Source organism: Thalassophryne amazonica, chromosome 5, assembly GCF_902500255.1.
Source record: "Thalassophryne amazonica chromosome 5, fThaAma1.1, whole genome shotgun sequence".
Classification (NCBI taxonomy): Eukaryota; Metazoa; Chordata; class Actinopteri; order Batrachoidiformes; family Batrachoididae; genus Thalassophryne; species Thalassophryne amazonica.
In genome coordinates, this window is record NC_047107.1 from 82,389,912 (window position 1) to 82,414,962 (window position 25,051).

The 25,051-nt window shown below is 41.1% G+C and overlaps 1 protein-coding gene and 1 long non-coding RNA gene across 2 annotated transcripts; one reads left to right on the plus strand and one right to left on the minus strand.

Annotated features, from left to right (window-relative positions):
* The first annotated feature begins 1,836 nt into the window (after positions 1-1,836).
* On the plus strand, positions 1,837-10,958 carry LOC117510814. The gene is made up of 3 exons (XR_004560821.1): positions 1,837-1,934; positions 4,934-4,939; positions 10,948-10,958. It is a non-coding gene; the product is annotated as an uncharacterized LOC117510814 (long non-coding RNA).
* LOC117510810 lies at positions 7,651-24,866 on the minus strand. The gene is made up of 2 exons (XM_034170684.1): positions 24,779-24,866; positions 7,651-9,114 (listed from the first exon to the last, which is right to left on the minus strand). Exon 2 carries the CDS (start codon positions 9,105-9,107, stop codon positions 7,881-7,883), a length of 1,227 nt encoding a protein of 408 aa, XP_034026575.1. The 5' UTR covers positions 9,108-9,114; positions 24,779-24,866; the 3' UTR covers positions 7,651-7,880.
* Between the last annotated feature and the right edge of the window lie 185 nt (positions 24,867-25,051).

A 25,051-nucleotide genomic window follows, 5' to 3' on the forward strand; every position in this document is an offset into this window, starting at 1 on the left:
GGAGCTTCTGCCGGGAACTGGGGGCCACGGTGAGTCTCTCATCCGGGTACCATCCCCAGACCAACGGGCAAGCAGAACGGGCCAATCAGGAGATGGAGCAGGCCCTGCGTTGCGTGACAGCCGCGCACCCGGCGGCCTGGAGTACCCATCTGGCCTGGATCGAGTATGCCCATAACAGCCAGGTGTCGTCAGCCACCGGCCTCTCCCCTTTCGAGGTATGTCTGGGGTACCAACCGCCTTTGTTTCCAGTGGTTGAGGGAGAGGTCGGTGTGCCCTCGGTCCAGGCCCACCTACGGAAGTGCCGTCGGGTGTGGCGTGCCGCCCGTTCTGCCTTGCTGAGGGCCCGGATGAGGTCAAAGGCCCATGCAGACCGTCGGCGGACCCCGGCCCCTGCGTATCAGCCAGGGCAGGAGGTGTGGTTGTCGACAAAGGACATCCCCCTCAAAGTGGACTCCCCCAAGTTACAGGACCGTTACATCGGTCCCTTCAAAATCCAGAAGGTCATCAGTCCAGCCGCAGTGAGGCTTCAGCTGCCGGCCTCACTGCGGATCCATCCTGTATTTCACGTGTCCCGAATCAAACCACATCACACCTCACCCCTCTGTACTCCGGGTCCGGCACCGCCTCCTGCCCGGATCATGGATGGCGAGCCGGCTTGGACTGTGCGCCGGCTTTTGGATGTCCGTAGGATGGGCCGGGGCTTCCAGTATTTGGTGGACTGGGAGGGGTACGGACCTGAAGAACGCTCCTGGGTGAAGAGGAGCTTCATTCTGGACCCGGCCCTCCTGGCCGATTTCTACCGCCGCCACCCGGACAAGCCTGGTCGGGCGCCAGGAGGCGCCCGTTGAGGGGGGGGTCCTGTTGTGTGGGCCGCTGAAGAGGAGGTACTGCTGGCCCACCACCACCAGAGGGCACCCTGCCTGGAGTGCGGGCTCCAGGCACCAGAGTGCGCTGCCGCCTCACAGGAGCAGCCGGGCTGACAGCTGACACTCATCACCTGTGACAGCTGTCACCACTCATCTGATCTGCATCGGTATATCAGCAAGACGTCATCTCCACCTCTTTGCCGAGATATCGTTCTACCTGAAAGGTAATATCCTCAGCCTGACTGCTTAATAGAAAGCCTTTTTTGTGATTTTTGTGAGTGATAACAGACTTTTTCTCCAACGAGAGGTGGAGGTAGCTTCCCTGCCGTGCAGATTGCTGGGTGCAGACGCACCCACGTTTAATTGTGTTTTTGTTCCTCGCCAGCAGTACCAGGTCCGACACGCGGAGGCAGTGGCCACCTGGGAGTTCGGGACTTGGCGGCTCCAGTATTCCCGGGGTCTGGTGGCGGAGGAAATCGTGTGGTTCCGGTTCTGCTTTGGACAGGCGTCTCCTATCTTCGAGCCTGCCCACACGACACCTTGTAATTTGACCTTTGATCTATTGTGTAATCTGTTGTGTTTGTTGTGCACGTTCGCAACAGTAAAGTGTTGTTATTTGACCTATTCCATTGTCCGTTCATTTGCGCCCCTTGTTGTGGGTCCGTGTACTTACACTTTCCCAACAGGAATTGTCTGTAGACCTCTGAGACAAGATTGCCTCAAGGCACAAATCTGGGGAAGGAAACAGAAACATTTCTGCTGCTTTAAAGATCCCAATGAGCACAGTGACCTCCATCATCTGTTAAACTGAAGACGTTTAGCTCCACCAGGACTCTTCCTAGAGCTGGCTGCTTGTCTAAACTGAGTGATCAGGAGAAGGGCCTTAGTCAGGGAGGTGATCAAGAACCTGATGGTCACTCTGTCAGAGCTCCAGCATTCCTCTGTGGAGAGAGGAGAACCTTCCAGAAGGACAACCATCTCTGCAGCAATCCACCAATCAGGCCTGTATAGTAGAGTGGCCAGACGGAATCCATTCTTTAGTAAAAGGTCCATAGCAGCCCATCTGGAGTTTGCAGCCAAGACATCAAAGGAGCGGCTTCAGGACAACTCTGTGAATGAACTTGAGTGGCCCACCCAGAGTCCAGACCTGAATCTGATTGAACATCTCTAGAGAGAAAATAGCTGTGCACCGACGCTCCCCGGCCAACCTGATGAAGCTTGAGAGATGCTGTAAAGAGAAATGGGCACAACTGCCCAAAGATAGATGCGCCAAGCTTGTGGTTATATTCAAGAAAACTTGAGACTGTAATTGCTGCCAAAGGTGCATCAACAAAAGTACGGAGCAAAGGGTGTGAATATTTATGTCCATGTGATTTCTTATTTTTTTATTTTTAATAAATTTGCAAAAAATTCAAAAAGCTTTTTTCATGTTGTCATTATGGGGTAAAAATGAATTTACTCCATTTTGTAATATGGCTGTAACATAGCAAAATTTGGAAAAAGTGAAGCATCATGAGTAACGTAGGCTATTGATATCCCAATGGGACTTGCTGTGTCATCCACCAGCTGCACCAGAACATCATCAAATTAGCCATTTCCTGTGGCGCATTCAAAGGTGAAGTCATCCTACTCCCTCAAATACCAATGATTCCATTAGATCTACTCTTATCAGTTCAGAAGGCTTCAGTTTGATGTCAAGCTGTGCTTTGCCATGATCATCAACAGGGCTCAAAGAACAGACTCTCAAAACCATTGGCATGGATCTCTGAGCCTTCTTTTTCACATGGCATGTTCTAAGTAGTAGCCTCATGAACTGGAACCCCTGAGACATCTTCTTCTTCACATTAAATGGATGGATAAGGTGGTGTACCATGAGGTGCTGTAAATGAGCCATCTCTTCAGTTTTAGTCACACCCTAACAGTTCTCTGGAATCCAGGATAGGTGGTAGGTGATAGCTTTGTTGGTGAAGATGAAGTTTTCATTTCAGTCTCAGTCTTTATATCGCACCCCTTGGGCACATATTGCGGCGCTTTGGGATTACCTTTCACTGCTATGCTGATGATACTCAGTTATACATGCCGATAAGTGCTGGTAATCTCATTCACATAAAATCATTAGAAGATTGCCTTGCATCAGTGAGAAGGTGGATGTCTAGAAACTTCCTGCTTTTAAAATCTGATAAGACTGAAATGATGGTTCTTGGTCCAGTGAGCCATCGGCATCAATTTGACCAGTTAACGCTCAGCCTAGGCTCGTGTGTCATACATCACACTGACAAAGTGAGGAACCTTGAGGTAATTTTTGATCCTACATTGTCCTTTGACCTCCACATTAGAAATATTGCGAGGACTGCTTTCTTCCACCTGCGAAATATAGCGATTCGTCCCATCCTGTCTATGGCTGATGTTGAGATCCTGATTCATGTGTTTATCTCTTCTAGATTGGACAACTGCAATGTTCTATTTTCTGGTTTACCACAGTCCAGCATTAGGGCTCTCCAATTGGTTCAAAATGCTGCAACCAGACTTTTGACATGAAGCAGAAAGTTTGGCCACATTACACACATTTTGGCATCTCTTCACTTGCTTCCTGTCCCAGTGAGATCAGATTTTAAGGTTCTGCTACTAATCTATAACATTGTTCAGGGACTGGCACCTCCCTACCTAGCTGACCTAATTAAACCTTACGTCCCGGCCCGGGCTTTGCGTTCTCAGGGTGCAAGACTACTTTGTGTCCCTAGGGTGAATAAGAAGTCTGTGGGTCACAGAGTTTTCTCTTATCGTGCCCCTGTTCTGTGGAATGATCTCCCCGCATCAATAAAACAGTCAGATTCTGTGGAGACTTTCAAGTCCAGACTTAAGATGCACTTATTTTCTCTTTCGTATGGCTAGCATACTGGCATAGTGTAGCACTACGCTTTTTATTCTTTTAATTCATTTTATTAGGAAATGGAGTGTGCCACGGCCTCAACTTTACCTAAATTCTGGGTCTTTTAGTGAAGCTTAGAGCTAGTGGCTGGTGATCACCTTAGTATTTCCTGTTTTTCTTGTTGTTTAATGCTGGCAAATTATACTGTATTTCTTGTCTTTCTGATGCTTGATTCTGTTTTTTCCTCTCTGTTTAAGGTGCAGCTCCATCCAGAGATTGATATGGTATTTGTACTGGAGACCCTCCTGTCCTGTGCACCCACAGCATTTCCTGTATATTCGTTTTTGTGATTTGTTCTGTAATTTATGTCTGTAGCATGGCCCAAGCCGTGTCCAAGAGTCTGATCTGCTTGAGGTTTCTTCCTCAGAGGGAGTTTTTCCTTACCACTGCTGCTCTGGGGGTTAGTAAGGTTAGACCTTACTTGTGTGAAGCGCCTTGAGGCAACTCTTTTGTGATTTGGCGCTATATAAATGAAAATAAATTGAAACTGAGTCTCTGAATCAAATCTGGCCTGAGGCAAGTAATAGGCAAGCCATCTCTAAGACAAATTCAGTCACTGTGAGCCAATAAATGTCACGCATACAATTTAGGTCTTTAACCCTATGAAAACATTTTATTGATCGATAGCATTTTAATAAATATTTTGGTTATACAAAATTGTCTCATTTGCATTCATTTCTGAATGTTTTCCATTCTGTCTTTTTAATTCAGGGGTGCCAATAATTATGACTTGGACGGCACCATCAAGTAAGTCCTCTGTGGCCATTTTTGTTCAGTAAAGAATAAATCAATATATGTAAGAGGAAGAAGGATGAATAACTTACCTCTTAGGAGGCATTTAGTCTGCACCCTAGATGCATCTCTCTGCTTCATCAGATTACAACCAATGATGCAATCGATCACACCCCAGCAAGCACAAGCCTCACAACCATTTTTCTTTTTTTTTATTTCCTGAAGTCATGTTTGCCTCAAAATATAATTATCTATTCCCAACCGAATCACTTCTCTTTTTTCTGAGATATGGACAACAGTTTTGGGTTTTTGTTGTGGATTTATTTTTGCTCAAGGTAATCACAACACCATATGAACCATAAGCCTTCTGATTTGGAAATAAATAAACTGAACACATGGCCACCAGGTGTTGGTATTTACATATGCAGAAAGGCAACTGCATGAAGCTGAGGAATTTGTTATAGAAAAGCAAAACATGCACACCTGACCCTCTGTATTCAGTAAGTCCAAATAAAAACATTAATATTGATAGAAACTGTATGAGAACACAACACTGTAAACATATTACTGCGTACATGTTAAATGCTCCAGTCTGTGACCACCAGGGGAGGTGTGGAGCAGCTGTTTGATGAAGTACAAACCAGCAGAAATAATATTCAACTACCCTCAACATTTTTAAATATTGGTGAGGTGCTTACTCTCTGGACATTTTTTTAATAGAAATGAAGCAGTTACTTGGTGTAGCAACCCAAAATTTTCATATGGCTAGGTGTAACGGCAAATTGTTATATGCATTTTGACTGAAATGTATAATTTTGAAAATTAATAAATGACATTTTCCCGAGAAAATCTCTACCCGATATACGCATGAATGTATGTAAACTAAATGCGTTCCAAATGTATCAACACACACACACACACACACACACACTTCTGTGAGGCAGGAAATGTATTCAAAATGTTTTGTCATGTAAACTGTTTTAGTAGTTTTAACTGATTAAAAAAAAACACTTGATGCAACAGTTTTACAATGACTTTCTTTACTAAAGTGTTTTGCGTGTTACAGTTTGTATAATTACTGTACAAACTTTATGTACATGCACTGATATCTGAAATTCAGCTGACAATGAAAAAAAGTGACTGGAGATTCAGTTCAGATTTGAATCACTACAGAAGCCACTTTAAGAGCACTTAAGAGAACAATCTGCAATCAAGGAGCAACCACATAGCAAAAGGAAGCAACCGCAAACAGTGCAAATCAAGGACAGTACTTGCACATATTAAAAATATTCAGGCATGTTATCCCACATAAATATAGAAAAAGAATATAAATGTATTTGAGATTGAAACACTATTTTGAAATTGGACTTTGTTATATGTACCCCTTCCAAAAATAACTAAAGGAGTCTCACACCAGCAAGAGGAAGAGCAAGGAGCAATATTTGGGAAAAGTCTCAAAACTGACTGAAACATTGCCTGTACCATATAAAATGCAGTGAATGAATAAATAGATAAATGGGTCTATGACCTCCAGTTTAACGCACCAATTCAAAAGCAATACACGCTATCATCTTGTACATCTCGAAATTAAAGGACCAAATGACAAACTGAAAATCTACTGAATGTGATGCACCACATCAACCTAAAGTATAACTATATTTAGCTTATTTTATATATATTTATTCATTTATTATAAATAAAATACACACACACCTGCTGGACTGATGGGCTTTGCCTCTGCTGCATGGAATAATCTTACTGCATGCATGATGGAAATTAGGAGCAGGTGCAGTTGATGTTTAAAATAAACAATGCTCATTAATGTTTCAATAAGTATGTATAGACAGTTATAGATTAAAAGCTTGTGAGTGAAAGCATCTTTGACATTGGTATCAGACTCAGATTGCAGTCACTGTCTCAGTTTACTTAACATAATTTTCATTCAGTGTTCAGTTTTTGCACCCGAATGACTGTGTTTTGTTTAGAATCTACAATAAATCAAGACTGAAATTTTACACAGCCTCTCATATCTTCTTTAATGATTACACTGCAGCTAATACAGATTTTCATTTGACCAAAGCAGTTTATTTACACATATCAGGTGCAGGATCATCCTTTCAGCTTCATTTTCTTGAGGCAAATATAAAGAAAAGCATACAAAGACCTAAAAAAAAAAACCAAAAAAAAAATGGAAACCTAATCAGTATACTGCTAATCAAACTTTGCTATGGTGGCTTTCTGTGTACTTTGATTATACAGAGTGAGCCTCGTATAAATAGACCCAGAAAATAATGCCACTCATTTATATTTGATGCAGCAGTTTCTCCAGTGGCACCATGATCAAAATGTTAGAATGCATTTTTCTTCTTCCAGGAACAGAAATCAGCAGTGCAAGCTATCACAAATTTCACATTCTCTTCCCTTGAAAAGCATACAGACGGGTGGCATATTAAAGGAAAAAACAGTATGCTTGAACCCTACAGAGAACAATCTGGTGGCTCTGTTATGCTGTAGGTGGTATTTTACAGATATGGTTTTGAGTCCACTTATTCCCTTTGAGGGAACGGTCTTCTAATCAATATACTGATATAACAGACCGGAGGTATTGTGTTCCATCCCTCCAGTAGATTCCAAAACCTTGCAGAATCAATGGCAAGGAGCACTGAAGCTGTTTTGTGTTCATATTATGGAAGCCTAACACTTTATGATGACTCTCTATGATGGTTTTTCCTTTATAGATGGATCACCAATCCTGCTCCTGGAGATCATCTTCTGCTCCTTTTCTATTACAATGAGCATCACATGGCCATGTCTTGTAGTTCAGTTGATTTATAATCCAATGTAACTCGAAGCAGAAGTCCGACATAGCTGTGGGTCCACACCAATTATCTCAGCTTTTGGCTCTTGCGTTAGCATTTTGTGTGGGAGCATTACAGCACCACATACAGCCCTGGTATACAGCATTTTCAGTCATTTTCAATGGTTTTGTGTGTCCGCAGATATTTCTTGAAGTACTGCCTTGTTTACGGAACACTTTTTGAAAATGACAAAGAAAAAGACTGTATAGGCAAAGTCCAATTTCTGTGTGGACAAGGCCTATGAAGGGGGTGGGTCTCTCGCTCTCTCCCTCTCTCTGTCTCTTTGGTGCTCCCCCCTTGGACCCTAGCTGGGAACCAGTGAGCTACATTGTACAAGTCAAAGATATGCACGTGTAAATAAACCCTGCACATATAAAGAAAGCTTGAAGCACACAAGGGAAGAATTTCACACACAGCAAGGAAAATCCTAAAACAGCGAGATGACACATGATGGTTCGCCCCTCATTTTTAGCCATTCATCCAACACTAACCACTTCAGTGTAGGAACATTACCACATTGCTATTGAGCAGCATCAGTAAGGTGCCAGTGACCACAAGTAAAAGCTCTTGAAAGCCCATGCCCAACCTCTGCACACCTCCTGTGGGTTCTTTCAGTTTCAAGTGCTTTTCAGCATAAACCATATACAGCTCCACACACCTCCTGGCCTTCAGCTGTTCAATGAGCGCCGGGTAGCCAATTTCAACAATGCTGACTGTATCATCATCATCATCAGTGATGGTGATATCCTGTGAAGCTGGAGCCACCGGGTTGGCTTCAGGAGCTATTGGAGACAAAGACGTTTGTGCTTCAGTGGTGTTCCTCTCTGGCGTGTTGTTACTGTTATCAGTGTCTGATACTGAGGTGACAACAGTAGTTGTGGTGGTTGTTGAAATGGTAGTGGGTTTGATGTTTACCTGGCGATTCTTCACAGGCAACAGGTCTTTTCTCTTCATGCAAGAGTCCATGTGTCTTTCATAACTAAGAGGTGTTGGACTGAAGGCATAATCTCTGCTGTAGTCATTTGTATCAGTAGATTTGGTACCATACTTCCTGTACATGTAATTGTTGTAGTAGTACTCCTCCGTAGGGCTGTGGAAATGGAAGTGGGGACGAGGAAACCTTCCTAGTCCATAGCCCAATGCCATACCTGCAACAGCTCCTCCTGCTGCTGCCATTACTGCACTGCGCCCAAAGCCTCTAGATTTATCAGAGGGACCAATGCCCATTGCTTGAACTGACTGGGAAAATGGAGACCCTCCGCCATATCCATAGCCTCCATATCCATAGCTGCCCCCATACTGGGGGCTTAGGATCCGATTGTTTGGGTTGTGGTTAATGTAGCCACCTGGGTATCCTCCATATCCGCCATAACCACCCCCTGCTGCTACACCTCCACCATATGGGTAGCCCCTTTGTTGGTAACCTGGATACTGGTTATAGTAGCCTCCTCCTCCTGGCTGCTGGGGGTAACCACCTGGTCTGCCTGGTTGTTCAGGGTAGCCTGCTTGATTGGGTTGTCCAGGCTGTTTGGGATATCCTCCCTGAGGGTTCGTGCCTTGATTTGTTTTGCGACCTGTGTTGCTGCCTCGACTGGATATCGGGGTTTTCTTAAAGCCAAAGCCTTTCCCAAATCCACCCCCACCTCCTCTTTTGGCCAGGGACAAATTGGTGTGAAGAAAAACAAGGTGTAAACACAGCACAACTACTGCAGCCAACTTCATTTTTGCACTGCAGATAGAGGACAAGAAATGAAAAACAAGGAAGGGAGACAGAAGGGAAAACATGATGCAAACAATAATTAGAGACCGATACAAAAACATACAAGAGAGAAATGTATGAAAAGAAACGACGTAGCCACTAACAGTCATACAGCTGGAGAGATAGAGAAACAGACAGGCAAGTACACAAACTGCTGACCAGTTTTGACAGAAGAATGCACGATAACAGCAGACAATGATTCAAAAGGAAAAGATTTATATTCTGACATATTTCAGAATGGTCATTGTTTCTTCCAACAGAATTATTAAATCAGCCAAATGGTACTTTAAAACTTAATAAATTAAAAAAAAAAAAATGAAAATTTACAAAATGATTCCAACATAGGACCTATTCCATGTTTTAGTAGAAGGTCCTCGGATGTCCTCCAGGGGTTCTAGGTTATGGGCACCCTTGGGAAAATCTTTGTAAAATGTGTCTTAAGTTACCCCTGATATCAAAATGTAGTTCTGTTCAGGATATGCAAAATTTACTATACCATAACTTTTCAATCACTGTACATAAAAGGCTCACAATATGCTAAACTGTTATGAAAGTGTAACACAAAGGTCAATTTTTCAAGTTACATGTTTTTATTGCAAACTAGTTTGAAATTGTAGTACACATATATTTCTTTCATAAACCACAAAGCTCAAGATAACTCATTAACTATTAACTTTAAAAATTTCACTTTTCCATTATGGAAAAGTTAAATTAATAAGAGTATGGACCCTTGCGTATGTTATTTTTGAAGGACAATTCTCAGGTTGTTTTCAACTTATTATAATTTCTTAATACACGTATCTTTTATACAAATTGACGATGTATACTGGAGAATACATATTTCAAAGTAGAATACCCATCTAAGTGTAAATGTTAGCTATAGTTTATGCGACTTTTAACCATCTATATCTCCCACTTGGTTTTGACAGACGGCGTAACATCCGCAAGGGTCATTTTTAATTTAATTTTTTTGTACTTAAAATTGACTCAAGGGCCTTTTATTTACTTTTAATTTTTCATTTCATGGGTTTTCTATTGACTAACGCACAATGCAATTGCCTTGAGGTTGGTTTGAAAAAAATATGACCTGGTTGAAAAAGTGAGGTCCAATCATGTTATAATATGTGATGAAAAAAAGTGGATTTTCCAAACTTCTTTTCAATTTTTCTTTATTTTATGAGCAACGAAATACACTCAAATTATGCATACTATATATACATTAGTTACATTAGTGTTAACAATAAACATTTCTATTCAACAATCCATATTTAATAAACACATTCATGAAGTACCTCAGGTGTAATATAACGGTTTAGCATATTGTGAGCCAAAAAAGATGAGTCTGGTATTGAAACATGTTTTTAACTACCATATCTCATGACAGGTCGTTATTCAGCATCACAAAATATACATTAATCTACTGGTTTGTGATATTGTCACGAAAAGTGCAAAATTTTCATAACGGGAGCACGAATACATTCCGTGACAGGTACACTAAATTAAAAGTCGTGTGTGTGTGTGTGTGTGGGGGGGGGGGGGGGGGGGGGGGGGGTCTGGTTAGGGAAAGGGTTAGGTTATGGTTAGGGGGAGGGTTAGTAAAAGTAAGATTAAAAAAAAAAAAAAACCCCGTCACGAAAATTTGACTCACCTGTGACGGGAGCACAAAAAAAACAAAAAAAACAAAAAAAAACTTGTGAGACTGGGTTGGTAACCACGTTCTGTTAATTTATGCCTAAACTGCTAAACTGGCTCCTTCTTTGTGAAAAACTCACTTGCAATGTAAAATTTTATGTAACTAATAAGCAACTAGACACAAGCAGTTAATTTTATTCAATTAATTAAATACAATGCATTACACATTAGTAGCAATGGAACATATTTTCTTTTGCTTTTTAGTATTACTACTGTTAATAATATGCCCTTTGGATCCTTTCTTAAAAAACAAATTCAATAATATTAGTCATTTTAGTCAACTGTGTTGGTAGCATAGCCCAAGCAGAGGGTCACCCCTTTGAGTCTGGTCTGCTTGAGATTTCTTCCTCAAATCATCAGAGGGAGTTTTTCCTTACCACTGTCGTCTGTGTGCTTGTTCTAGGAGTTGAAAAGGTTAGACCTTACTTGTGTGAAGTGCCTTCAAGCAACTTTGTTGTGATTTTGGTGCTATATAAATGAAATAAATTAAATTAAAATCCTAGTATTAGAGTGATATGGATCAAACATCAATATCAACTTTTTTGACCACGATACATGAACACATTTTGGTGTTTAAACATATGAATTCAATCCCATGCTGCACACTTAAAATAAATTTCTTTCTCCATGTCCGTCTGCAGTTTTTGTTCCCAGTTGGGAAAACTGGATGGGATGGTAATGTTTCAGGTGCATTTTCAGGTTGGTTGTATTTCCAGTTTTTGTTGCCACTGTTTTCAAGCAAAGCCTATGGAGAATTTTTACTTTAAAAAGACATTTAAAAAACGTCTATGCCCACTGTTGACAAGACGTTCAAAAATGGTTCAAAAGTCAAAGTTTTTTCAATGTCTATTTGTAGACGTTTAATCAACATTCGGGTTTAGACCGTTTTTAACCGTGATTTTGAACAGTGGTGGGCACAGCTAACCAAAGAGTTAGCTTTGATAACCGTTAATCCACTAACTGAAAAGTTAACTTTTATAAAGCTGAACCAATAAAAAAATTTAGTGGAAGTTACAGCTAAAAGCTAAAGCGATACCTTTCAGTATTGACTCCAATACACTGGCAACTACTCACACAACAACAAATCAGCGCTTCTGTCTCAGATCAGCCTTCTCTCAGCAAAAGAGACATAGTGTCAGAGAAAAGAAAAAAAAAATTATTTTCACACCATACAGACTTGCAGGCATATCACACGGGTCATGCACAGGCAGACAGCTTTGATTTATGGTTAAAATTTTAAATAAACTAATTCCAGACAAGTTATTGAAAGTAACATCACGTCTGTCATTTTACAAAGTGAAAATATTAGCTATATGTTTTAGTTTTGAAGTAATGCACTAATTTTTAAAGTTTTAGTGGTTACAGAGTAGACATACATGCTGCAGTGCATTATGGGAAAACTGTCATCCAGTAGATGGCAGTGTTCATAGCAGTGTGAAGAGCAATTGTCACACATTCACTAAAAGTGCTGAATCACTTAAACAGAATTTTCAGTTTTCAAATTGCCTTTTTTTAAATAAAAAATGACATATTTACAAATAGGGATTTATTTGTAAAACCCACCACACGTTACAGTTACTTGTGTGTTATATAATGACCAACCGCTGTTGTCAGGAGACTAATTTTCCCGTAATGCATTGCAGCATGTGTGTCTTTAAATGCTAAAACCTTCAAAATTAGTGCATTAATTTAAAACTTAAACATATAGTTGATATTTTCACTTTGTTAAATGACAAAGGTGACGTTAATTTCAATAACTTGTCTGGAACTAGTTTGATTAAAATTTTAACCATAAGACAAAACTATCTGCCCATGCATGACTCGTGTGATACGCCTGCAAGTCTGTATAGTGTGAAAAAAATGACCCCCCACCCTCCTCTCTGGTAGTTAGTGCTCCTCTGCTGGTAGGGGTTTGAGTGTTACCACTTATAGCTGTGTGTCTGCTACAAAACACGTAACAGGTAGGCACTAAAATCTATAACTTCAAACTTTTAAAATGTTTTTAACTGTTAAGCTTTATTCACTATGCATGCAAAAATATGTTAGTGGTGGTTAGTGGTTAGTGTCTAAAAGTTATCGGACCTAAATTTATCAGAAGCTAAATGGTCTGCTAATGGTTTTCAAAATTATCTGAAAAGCTAATCTGCTAATGAAAACATTAGCTTCGATAGTTAGCGGATTAGCGTAGCTGTGCCCAGCACTGATTTTGAATATTGGTGTTTTTCAACCTGTACAAAGACTAAATTATAATTTTGAACCCTAGCTAGCAAGGCACATCTACATTTATCATTTAAAAGCTGGCCATGAGAACCATGTTGAAAACTGGTCTAAATGCAAACGTTTATTCAAAGTCTATAAAGAGATGTTGAATAAAATTTCACTTTTAAAATCAGTTTTCAGCGTATTTTCACCATAACCATTTTTAAAATGTCTATTAAATGTTAAAATCTTCCCTTTTGGAAGTCTTAATTAATGACCATAACATTATTTTGTTAAAACTATAACACTTTGAAATATCATTTTGGCTGTTGAGAGACAATTACAACACCATCAAATATCACATACATGATCATAACAGCTTACAAAAGGACCAAAAAGTATAAACACCATACAGGATATAATAAATCTGTTTAAGCAACAATTTAAAAATAACATGAATGATGTGTTTGAATTGCAAAATTACTAAGAAATAAAATCAACAACAGTTGCAAAATATAGCTGCTATTATATATATATGTATATATGTGTATATATATATATATATACACACACACACACACACACACACACACACACACACACACACACACACACACACACACACACACACACACACACACACACACACACACACACACACACAGTGAGGAAAATAAGTATTTGAACACCCTGTGGTTTTGCAAGTAATCCCACTTAGAAATCATGGAGGGGTCTGAAATTTTCATCTTAGGTGCATGTCCACTGTGAGAGACGTAAAAAAAAAAAAAAAATCCGGAATTCACAATGTATGATTTTTTTTTTAATCATTTATTTGTATGTTACTGCTGCAAATAAGTATTTTAACCCCTACCAACCAGCAAGAATTCTGGCTAACACATTCTGGCTTAATTTTTCTTTAAGAAGCCCTCTTATTCTGCACTCTTTACCTGTATTAATTGCACCTGTTTGAACTTGTTACCTGTATAAAAGACACCTGTTCACACACTCAATCAATCACACTCCAACCTGTTCACCATAGCCAAGACCAAAGAGCTGTCTAAGGACACCAGGGACAAAACTGTAGACTGGCACAAGGCTGGGATGGACTACAGGACAACAGGCAAGCAGCTTGGTACAAGACAACAACTGTTATGATTATTTATTAGAAAGTGGAAGAAACACAAGATGACTGTCAATCTCCCTCGGTCTGGGATTCCATGCAAGATCTCACTTTGTGGGGTAAGGATGATTCTGAGAAAGCTCAGAACTACACAGGAGGACCTGGTCAATGACCTGAAGAGAGCTGGGACCACAGTCACAAAGATTACATTAGTACCACATGATGCTGTCATGGTTTAAAATCCTGCAGGGCAGCAAGGTACCCCTGCTCAAGCCAGCACATGTCCAGGCCCGTTTGAAGTTCACCAGTGACCATCTGGATGATCCAGAGGAGGCATGAGAGAAGGTCATGTGGTCAGATGAGACCAGAATAGAGCTTTTTGGAATCAACTCCACTTACCATGTTTAGAGGATGAGAACAACCCCAAGAACACTATCCCAACCGTGAAGCATGGGGGTGGAAACATCATACTCTGGGGGTGCTCTTCTGCAAAGAGGACAGGACAACTGCACCGTATTAAAGGGAGGATGGATGGGGTCATGTATTGTGAGATTTTGGCAAACAACCGCCTTCCCTCGGTAAAAGCATTGAAGATGGGCAGTGGTGGGCACAGATAAGCAAAAAATTGGAGCCCGACAGTTCTGGACCCAGAAATTCCCGCCGGCACCCCCCAGGTGGTTAATGAATCGGACAGCGCCTGTTAAGGATGAGAGGCGAGATAAGTCAACACTGTTCACACAAATACTGTTTAGGGTTCACACCATCAGCAAACACATTCAGGTTCTAATTCAGACTCAAATTACAGAAACAGCTCTCACAGCCCGTGGAGGACCATCAATCCGCACACCACGGCTGTGAAGAGCGAATTTACACAATTATCAGAGTAGCTCAAATATAGCTGCGTACAAAACGCCAAATTACTATTGTTAATTACTCAAAGTCATTCACAGCTTTAGTTACCTCTGAAGTGTGCTGATGGAGCATGTCCCTCACCCATCTCCTTAACAGGCACGGTGCGTCAAACCTGGAGCGATCCTCAGCGTCACAATGTTAGACAAACAATCGTCACACAGCAGCAACAAGGTTGAGTCCCCAGCACCTTACACAGAGCAGTCATGGCTTAAATGTAGTACATCATTAGGATATCTACTTCAGCTGGAAGTCCTTTGGAACTGCACGTGAACTGCTGATCAGGATATCCACTTCAGCTGGTAGTCCTTTAACTCTGCACGTGAACTGCTCATCAGGTGCATCCACTTCAGCTGGTAGTCCTTTAGCTCTACACGTGAACTGCTCATCAGGTGCATCCTCTTCAGCTGGTAGTCCTCTAGATCTGCACATGAACTGCTCATCATGTGCATGGGGTTGGCATGATGACAGTGGAGGGTGAGAGATGCTTCATCCATCATCACAGCCTCAGACACGCCCCCCACAAACCACCCGAAGTATACACAAAACACACAAACAATATCTTGGCCAGCCAAACCCCCCCCCCCCCCCCCCCCCCAAACACACAACAGTACGTTAGGGTAGTGCAGGACATGTACAAGAATAGTGTGACAGTGGTGAGATGCGCAGTCGGAATGACAGACTCATTCAAGGTGGAGGTGGGATTACACCAAGGATCAGCTCTGAGTCCTTTCTTGTTTGCAGTGGTGATGGACAGGTTGACAGATGAGATCAGACAGGAGTCCCCATGGACTATGATGTTTGCAGATGACATTGTGATCTGTAGTGAGAGTAGAGAGCAAGTTGAGTCTAGTCTGGAGAAGTGGAGATATGCTTTGGAGAGAAGGGGAATGAAAGTCAGTAGAAGCAAGACTGAGTACATGTGTGTGAATGAGAGGGAGCCCAGTGGAATAGTGCAGTTACAAGGAGTAGAAGTGGTGAAAGTAGATGAGTTTAAATATTTGGGGTCAAATGTTCAAAGTAATGGAGAGTGTGGCAGAGAGGTGAAGAAGAGAGTGCAGGCAGGGTGGAGTGGGTGGAGAAAGGTGGCAGGAGTGATTTGTGACCGAAGAATAACAGCAAGAGTGAAGGGGAAAGTTTACAAAACAGTAGTGAGACCAGCTATGTTGTATGGTTTAGAGACAGTGGCACTAACAAAAAGACAGGAGGCAGAGCTGGAGGTGGCAGAGCTGAAGATGTTGAGATTCTCTTTGGGAGTGACAAGAATGGACAAGATTAGGAATGAACATATCAGAGGGACAGCTCAGGTGGGACGGTTTGGAGACAAAGTCAAAGAGGCGAGATTGAGATGGTTTGGACATGTGCAGAGGAGGGACCCAGGGTATATAGGGAGAAGGATGCTGAGGATGGAGCCACCAGGCAGGAGGAGAAGAGGGAGACCAAAGAGGAGTTTCATGGATGTGCTGAGAGAGGACATGCAGGTGGTTGGTGTGACAGAGGAAGATACAGAGGACAGGGTGAGATGGAAATGATTGATCTGCTGTGGCGACCCCTAACGGGAACAGCCGAAAGACAAAGAAGAAGGGTGTGAATGTCGGGCCTCTGAAAATGCATACCGCCCTCCAAAAGCATGTTATTGTATAATTTTGCTTGCATAGACTGATTTTGGAGATCAAGCAATAATTGCAGATGGGCTTTCTGAGGTCCCAGATAGCTTTTCTGATTTCCTTTTCTAACTTTCAGAATTTAGTAAATTAGCATATGGTCCATTGATACTTATGTGTAGACACTAGTCCCTAGAGGCAACTATTTTTGGTTTCAAATCTGGGCAAATGCAGTCCCAGAAAATTCCGAATGTGCTTTTCACACTCTTTATTAATGATATGCCAAGTGAAACTGTGTGCCCAATTAAGCTGTTTGCAGATGACACAAAAATATATCATAGAGTTGAGAATATGGAAGACTGTGACAAAATCCAAGAAGATCTGGAGAAACTACAAGACTGGGCAAACCGGTGGTAGTTGCGCTTCCATCCCAACAAATGTACCATCTTACAAGTGGGTGCTAATCATCCAGATTACAGGTATTACATGATGGATGGGAACATAAACGTGGAGTTATCCAAGTCAGAGCATGAGAAGGACCTAGGTGTATATGTAGATACTTCCCTTAAGTTTGATTACCATATCAGCATCACTGTCAAAAAGGCAAACCAAATGACAGGACTATTGTGGAGGTCATTCAACTATATGGACAAAGCCATGTTCAAGATACTGTATAAGACAATGATAAGATCTCACTTGGAGTATGCAGCACCTGCTTGGTCACCGCATACATGGAAGCTAGCTTAGGAAATAGAGAAGGTGCAGAGAAGAGCAACTAAGAGGGTGCCAGGACTCAGGGATCTCTCTTATGAGCAGAGGTTAAGAAAGCTCAAGCTTCCTACTCTTATATACAGGAGACTGAGGGGAGACCTGATTAATACATACAAGTACCTCACAGGCGAATATGATGTGGTCTCATGTTTACCACCATTGGAGGATGACAGAAGAACTAGAGGCCATGATAAGAAGCTGAGGAAGATGTACAGCCGAACAGATAAGAGACTGTACTTCTTCATTCAACAAGTAGGTGCCTGGTGGAATAGTCTTCCTCAAGAAGTGATAGATGCACCCACGACAAATTCATTTAAAAGCCGACTGGATGATTATTTCAAGGCTCACCCTATGGTCTACAACTACAGGGCGCTCGACTGTCCAGTCAACCCACATACGACGGTGGACCAGGTCTAAGAAGAGCGGCTTTCCAATAGGAATCCTTGTGGATTCCTTCAAGCCGAAGAGGATATGTATATGTATGTATGTAAACAAGAAACAGGTGTTGTAAACAAGTCAATGCTGCTAAAAATACAAACTTGCAGAAACAAAGATACTATTCTGACATGGTTTTGCACATAAGACTGACATGGTTTGCACATAAGACTGGCATAGCATGTTTCAAGTACACACATATATGTCAGAAGGTGGGGAGGACATACCATATTCTGTCCCCCCTAGTTGAAAAGGTGGGGGGGACATGTCCCCCCTATCCCCCACCAAATTGCGCCCATGCACTGAGTGGTTGATTAATTCTATGTAAACCAACACGTTAATGTGAGGTGTGTCGTGTGTTGGTGTTTACAGATAAATGTGCTTTTGTAAAATATGACATTTTTTATTTGTAAAAAAAACCCAGCCATTTTCAAAAGAAAAAAAAAAAGACAAGTTGTAATTATTAGATAACCGTCTGATATAACCGGTGTCAAATAGAACACTGCCAACTACTGGTGCCAGTGCGAGTTTTGGCCCTTTTTCAGCTGATTTTTCATTCGTGTGAGAATTTTTTGGATCGCACCGAGTTTCAGTTTAATCACGCGTGCTGCATCGTTTAGTATACATGGAGTAACGAGCTGCGTTTAACATCTCACGACCACCTCCTGATCGCCGATCGTATGGTCAGATGAAAATCAAACCTGTTTGATATTCTTGTGCCTGTGCAAACACCGCAGAGCTGTCTTGTAATGTTTTTTTTTTACTTTGATGTCCCCCATCGAGAGTTTTTGTAAATTAAGTTTGAAAAAAAAAAGCATCTGTTTACGTTTTGCTTCTGGAAACACGAGTCTGACATCTGTTTTTTGAACGTACAATGTGTGTGAGAACATAAATCAGGCACTCTGAACTCTTACACCATATGGTTCTGTGGTACAGTGTCTGCCCAGTTTCAGTCTGAGCACTGCCTTGAGCACTACTGGCCAGTAAATGGCATTAGAGACCTTGAAAACTTGCCAAAACAAAATTCCAGATAATCTGTGTCTGCTACTCTGCTATGTTTAAGATGTGTGGAATTTAATAAAAGCAAACAAAAACAATGTCTATAAACCCAGAGAATATATTCACAAAAGTTTTAGGCACTAGAGTTTAATGCTGTTGTCCTGATCAGAGTGTCTCAAATGCATTCTCTTGTCATGAACGTCCTGAGATTACTGTACTGAGATTACCCTATCCTACCCATAATGCACTGCTGGGCACAGCATGTCCACACTAAAACCTTAAAAATTAGCACATTATTTTAAAACATATATCTGATATTTTCACTTTATAAAACTTCAGAAGTGACGTTAATTTAAATAACTTGTCCGAAATAAGTTTGGTTAAAATTTGAACCATAAGTTAAAAATGTATGCCTCTAGATGACTTGAGTGATATTGGCCACATATCAGTATGGGGTTAAAAGAAATGTTTTTTTTGTGACCAGTTCTCCTTTGACTGCAGAGAATACAGCAGTTCCTTCTAGAACCAGCTCTCATGTTTGTAGAGGGTAGAACTATACATCTGTTCACCTTTGTTTACCATGTTAACGGTCTAAAAGTTATCGGACAAAAATTTATCGGAAGATAATTAATCCGATAATGGTTTTCAAAGTTATCTGAAAAGATAATCAGATAATGAAAACTTTATCTTCCATAATTAGCGGTTATCAGATTATCGGAAGTGTGCCCACCACTGAAGATGGGTCATGGCTGGGTCTTCCAGCATTACAATGACCCCAAACACACAGCCAGGGCAGCTAAGGTGGGGCTCTGTAAGAAGCATTTCAAGGTCCTGGAGTGGCCTGGCCAGTCTCCAGACCTGAACTCAATAGAAACTCTTTGGAGGGAGCTGAAACTCCAAACCTGAAAGATCTAGAGAAGATCTGTATGGAGGAATGGACCAAAATCCCTGCTGCAGTGTGTGAAAATGTGGTCAAGAACTACAGGAAACATCTGACCTCTGTAATTGCAAACAAAGGCTACTGAACCAAATATTAACACTGATTTTCACGGGTGTTCAAATACTTATTTGCAGCAATAACATACAAATAAATTATTTAAAAAATCATAAATTGTGATTTCCAGATTTTATTTTTTAGATTATGTCTCTCATATGGCAGGGGTGGTGGTCATTTGGTTAATGCGCTTGGTTTCAGTGCAGAAGGTTCCAGGTTCAAATCCCACCCCTGCCACATTTCTCCATGTAATGTGAAGTTGCGTCAGGAAGGGCATCCGCCGTAAAACCTGTGCCAATTCAACATGCAGATCCACCTTGGATTTGCTGTGGCGACCCCAAGTGCAAACAAGGGAGCAGCCGAAGGGACTTACTTTACTAGATTATGTCTCTCACAGTGGACATGCACCTAATCTGAAAATTTCAGACCCCTACATGATTTCTAAGTGGGAGAACTTGCAAAATTGCAGGGTGTTCCAATACTTATTTTCCTCACTGTATATATATATATATATATATATATATATATATATATATATATATATATGTTTTCGGTCGCGTTTGTTTGTTTGTCTGTCTGTCAGCAGGATAGCTCAAAACGTTTTGAAGGGATTTTGATGACATTTTGTGGAGTGGTTGGAAATGACAAGAGGAACAAGTGATTAAATTTTATTGGTGATCCGGATCACAATCCGGATCCCGATGCTAACTCCTCCTCTCCTGTGGAACCAGCTCCCAATTCAGATCAGGGAGACAGACACCCTCTCTACTTTTAAGATTAGGCTTAAAACTTTCCTTTTTGCTAAAGCTTATAGTTAGGGCTGGATCAGGTGACCCTGAACCATCCCTTAGTTATGCTGCTATAGACGTAGACTGCTGGGGGGTTCCCATGATGCACTGTTTCTTTCTCTTTTTGCTCTGTATGCACCACTCTGCATTTAATCATTAGTGATCGATCTCTGCTCCCCTCCACAGCATGTCTTTTTCCTGGTTCTCTCCCTCAGCCGCAACCAGTCCCAGCAGAAGACTGCCCCTCCCTGAGCCTGGTTCTGCTGGAGGTTTCTTCCTGTTAAAAGGGAGTTTTTCCTTCCCACTGTAGCCAAGTGCTTGCTCACAGGGGGTCGTTTTGACCGTTGGGGTTTTACATAATTATTGTATGGCCTTGCCTTACAATATAAAGCGCCTTGGGGCAACTGTTTGTTGTGATTTGGCGCTATATAAAAAAATTGATTGATTGATTGATTTGTGTTCAGTATCCATGTCAGATGGAGTTCCAGTGAATGCACCACACACACATCTCACGCACAGTGAAGTCTCCTCTAGACAGAGCTAAAGTGGTGGGCACAGCTAACCAAAAACTTAGCTTTGATAACCACTAACTGAAAAGTTTACTTTTATAATGCTAAAAAGATAAACTCCTAAAAAAAAATTTGCAGAAGTTACAGCTAACCTTTCATAATACCTTTCAGTATTGACTTGGCACACTGTCAGCAACTGTTAGCGCTGCAGAGGCTTCTGAGTAAATTCAATGCAACACTTGTGTTTTTAAACACCCTGTCGGCTGCTGCAAAGACATCTCACTTACCTTTCACAGTGAGTGTCGATCAAACGCAGGGCACTGGGGTATATGTCTATTAAAATGCACAGGAATGCACCAAATGGCACCATTTTTCTAGACAAATGGTGCAATTTGGTCCCCCAGACCCCCCAACTCAATACTGCTCCCCAAACTTTAAAAAGGGCTCTGACTCCCAGGTGTGATCTAAGGTATACATGGTTTAGACAGGGTTTGACACTGAATTAGAAATTTAGTGTTTCCATTAATAAAAAAGAACATGGGGGGGGGGGGGGGGGGCTTCAACATGGCTAGTACCTATGGCCCAGAATTTGGTGCTACGCCCCTGATAGCCAAGAACAACAAAATTCCCCCACTTCCCGAGAAAACAGATCTTCGGTGAAACTACTCTAGGGAGCCACTTTACATTTGTTCCATAAATAAAAAAAAGGACCAGAAATTCTTGCTTTGACCTCTGAAAATTGTTCTATTAGAGAAATAAAGTTAGAATTTAATTAATCACAATTGGTTCTTGGGTGAGGCTGTAGCCCCCTCCACCACCCAGGTTTCTTTGCAGCCACTGACTTCAGCAGGTGATTTCACTGATTAATGTCACTTTGACCAGATGTGATGAGTTCATCAGTGAAATCACCTGCTGGAGTCAGTGGCTGCCAAGAGAACCTGCACCCTCTTGGCTCTTTCTGGAATACTTTGTAGGCTTGAGACCAGAGGATGCTCGGTTCACAACCCCTGTCTGGCTAGAACATCACTAAGAGCCCTTAGTCCCCAAGTTGCTCCTGGTGTGTAGTGAGCACCTTACATGGTAGCACCCTGACATTGGTATTATTTTGGAATAAGGTGTTATGCACTGATGAAACTAAAATTTAGTTATTTGGACATAACAAGGGGTGGTATGCATGGCTGAAAAAGAACAACATTCCAAGAAAAACGTTACCTACAGTGAAATTTGGAGGTGGTTCCATCATGATGTGGGGCTGTGTGGTCAGTGCAGGTACTGGGAATCTTGTTAAAATTGAGGGTCACATGGATTCCAGTCAATATCAGCAGATTCTTGAGAACAATGTTCAGGAATTAGTGACAAAGTTGAAGTTGCGCCGGGGCTGGATCTTTCAACAAGACAACGACCCTAAACACTGCTCAAAATCTACTAAGGCATTCATGCAGAGGAACAAGTACAACATTCTGGAATGGCCATCTCAGTCCCCAGACCTGAATATTACTGAAAATCTGTGGTGTGATTTTAAGCAGGCTGTCCATGCTCGGAAACCAACAAACATGACTGGAGATGTTTTGTAAAGAAGAATGGTCCAAAATACCTTCAACCAGAATCCAGACTCTCATTAAAAGCTATAAGAAGCATTTAGAGGCTGTTATTTCTGCAAAAAGAGGATGTACTAAATATTGATGTATTTTTTCTGATGGGGTGCCCAAACTTATGCACCTGCCTAATTTTGTTTAAAGAATTATTGCACACTTTCTGTAAATCCTATAAACTTCATTTCATTTCTCAAATATCACTGTTTGTTTGCTATATGAAATACTTAACTGAAATTGCTGATCCAAACAACCAAAGATTTATAAAGGAAAATCATGAAAATTATCAGGGGTGCCAAACTTTTGGATACAACTGTATGTCTGCTATGCGGGTGGCACGGCGGCTTAGTGGTTAGCACTGTTGCCTCACAGCAAGATGGTAACGGGATCGCTTACCACCTGGTCCTTTCTGTATGGAGTTTGCATGTTCTCTCTGTGTTCACGTGGGTACTCATCGGGTGCTCTGGCTTCTTTCTGCTTCCAAAAATAAGTAAGTTAAGTGAACTGATGATTCTGAATTGACGTAGGTGTGAATGTGTTTGTAGTATGTTTGGCTCTGCAACAGACTGGTGCCCTGTCTAGGATGAACCCCGCCTCACACCCCGTGACTGCTGGGCATAGGCTCCAGCCCCCTATGACCCTTGATTGGAGTAACTGGGCATAGAGAATGAATGAATGTCTGTTCTGTTATTCTACCATGATTTAAAAATAATTATTTTCTGTAAATTTATATTTTTAGAATATCTATTATTATTAATATCATAATAATACTAATAGCAGTTACATATGAACCATACGTAACTGCTATTAGCAAGTAAGTCCCTTCAGCCGCACCCTTGGTTTCACTTGGGGTTGCCACAGCAGATCCAAGACGGACCTACATGTTGATTTGGCACAACTTTTACACATTACTCTCTTTTTGTTGTCATGTACACTGACACAATAAAATAAAACAATAAAAATGAAATTTAAAATGAGGTGTATCTTCATCATTAACTGGTTTATTTAATGGAGAAAAGGTATCACATTTGGTTTCATTAGCATGGTAATGATACTAACATTTCAGTTTAGAGTTTCTTTTGACCCACAGATGAAGACCAAAAATTAGAGAGAAAAAAATAAAGGCAAACACTACATTATCAAATTTCTGTCATACCTAAAACTTTTGCAGATTAGTTAATTAGTTAAGTACTTACACATTTAGCCTAATATTTACAAACATCAAGCTAATATTTAGCTAAATGTTGACCCAAATATGCACTTTAATAAAAGACCTAATTGTTCCTCCCCGAAAGACAGATTAATATAATATCTAATGACAGGCATTGAGCATGTAAGGGCATGTTTATTCAAATTTACAATTCATAGATGTTTTGTTTAAGTTATATTGTAGCCTGCAGTCTTTTGATGTCAATTTCAATTGCAATTTTAGGGGCATTTCTAACATATTAAAAATAATAAAATAATTTTCAAAAAAATGGCTGTTTGTGCAAAATTTGTGGGGGGGTTTTTTGGGGAGGGGGGGCTTTCAGAGGTGGTCTCACCCCCTGGGATTAATTCAGTGTAGAACCGCCGCTGTATACAACTAGCACTACTGATCACCGTCTGTCTACGTTTTAATGTAGCACACAGCGACAGCAGATTCTTGAAACTTTCTTTAAAATACACATTTCCTATAAATTATGTTTATGTTAACCCCACCATGACATATTCCCAGAGCAAAACGGGGTGAGGTAAGGGAAGGCGGGTGTAAAGCAGCACCTGCTGTATTTTATTGTAATTTTATCTATTTGGAGATATCTGTTCAGAAATTTGACACTATTCGTAGTCAGGTTTTTATTTGAATTTTTTTAAGCCAACACGCATAAACAAACAGCTTCACGGCGCATTTCAATCGCGGGGCTCATAGTTCTATTTTCAGACATCAGCTGTGCCGAAAACGTCGAGAGGTTCATTCGAGAGAGAGAAAATAAAACCCTCTTTAAAATAAAAAATAAACATTTCCAAATGCTATATACTGACCTTGTGCTGTCGGTGCCGCACCGCCGCTGTTCAGTCCGTTAACTAGTTAACTGGTTAACATCACCAGAGCCCCGACATGAAAGATGGCGCTGCCGCTGACGTCACCCTCAAAGCGCTTTGAGATCACTGGATTTACGATGATAAAACAAGAACGCTTCGCCTGCTATCGTGAGAGTAATTTTGTGCGTAGTCCAGTAAATGTGTGTGTGTGTGTGTGTGTGTGTGGGGGGGGGGGTATCGAGAAAATTTGTGTAGAATTTAACGAACAGGCGC

Excerpts from the sequence above, each read along its gene's own strand:
- LOC117510810 (XM_034170684.1), bottom strand. The coding sequence starts at position 9,107 with ATGAAGTTGGCTGCAGTAGTTGTGCTGTGTTTACACCTTGTTTTTCTT.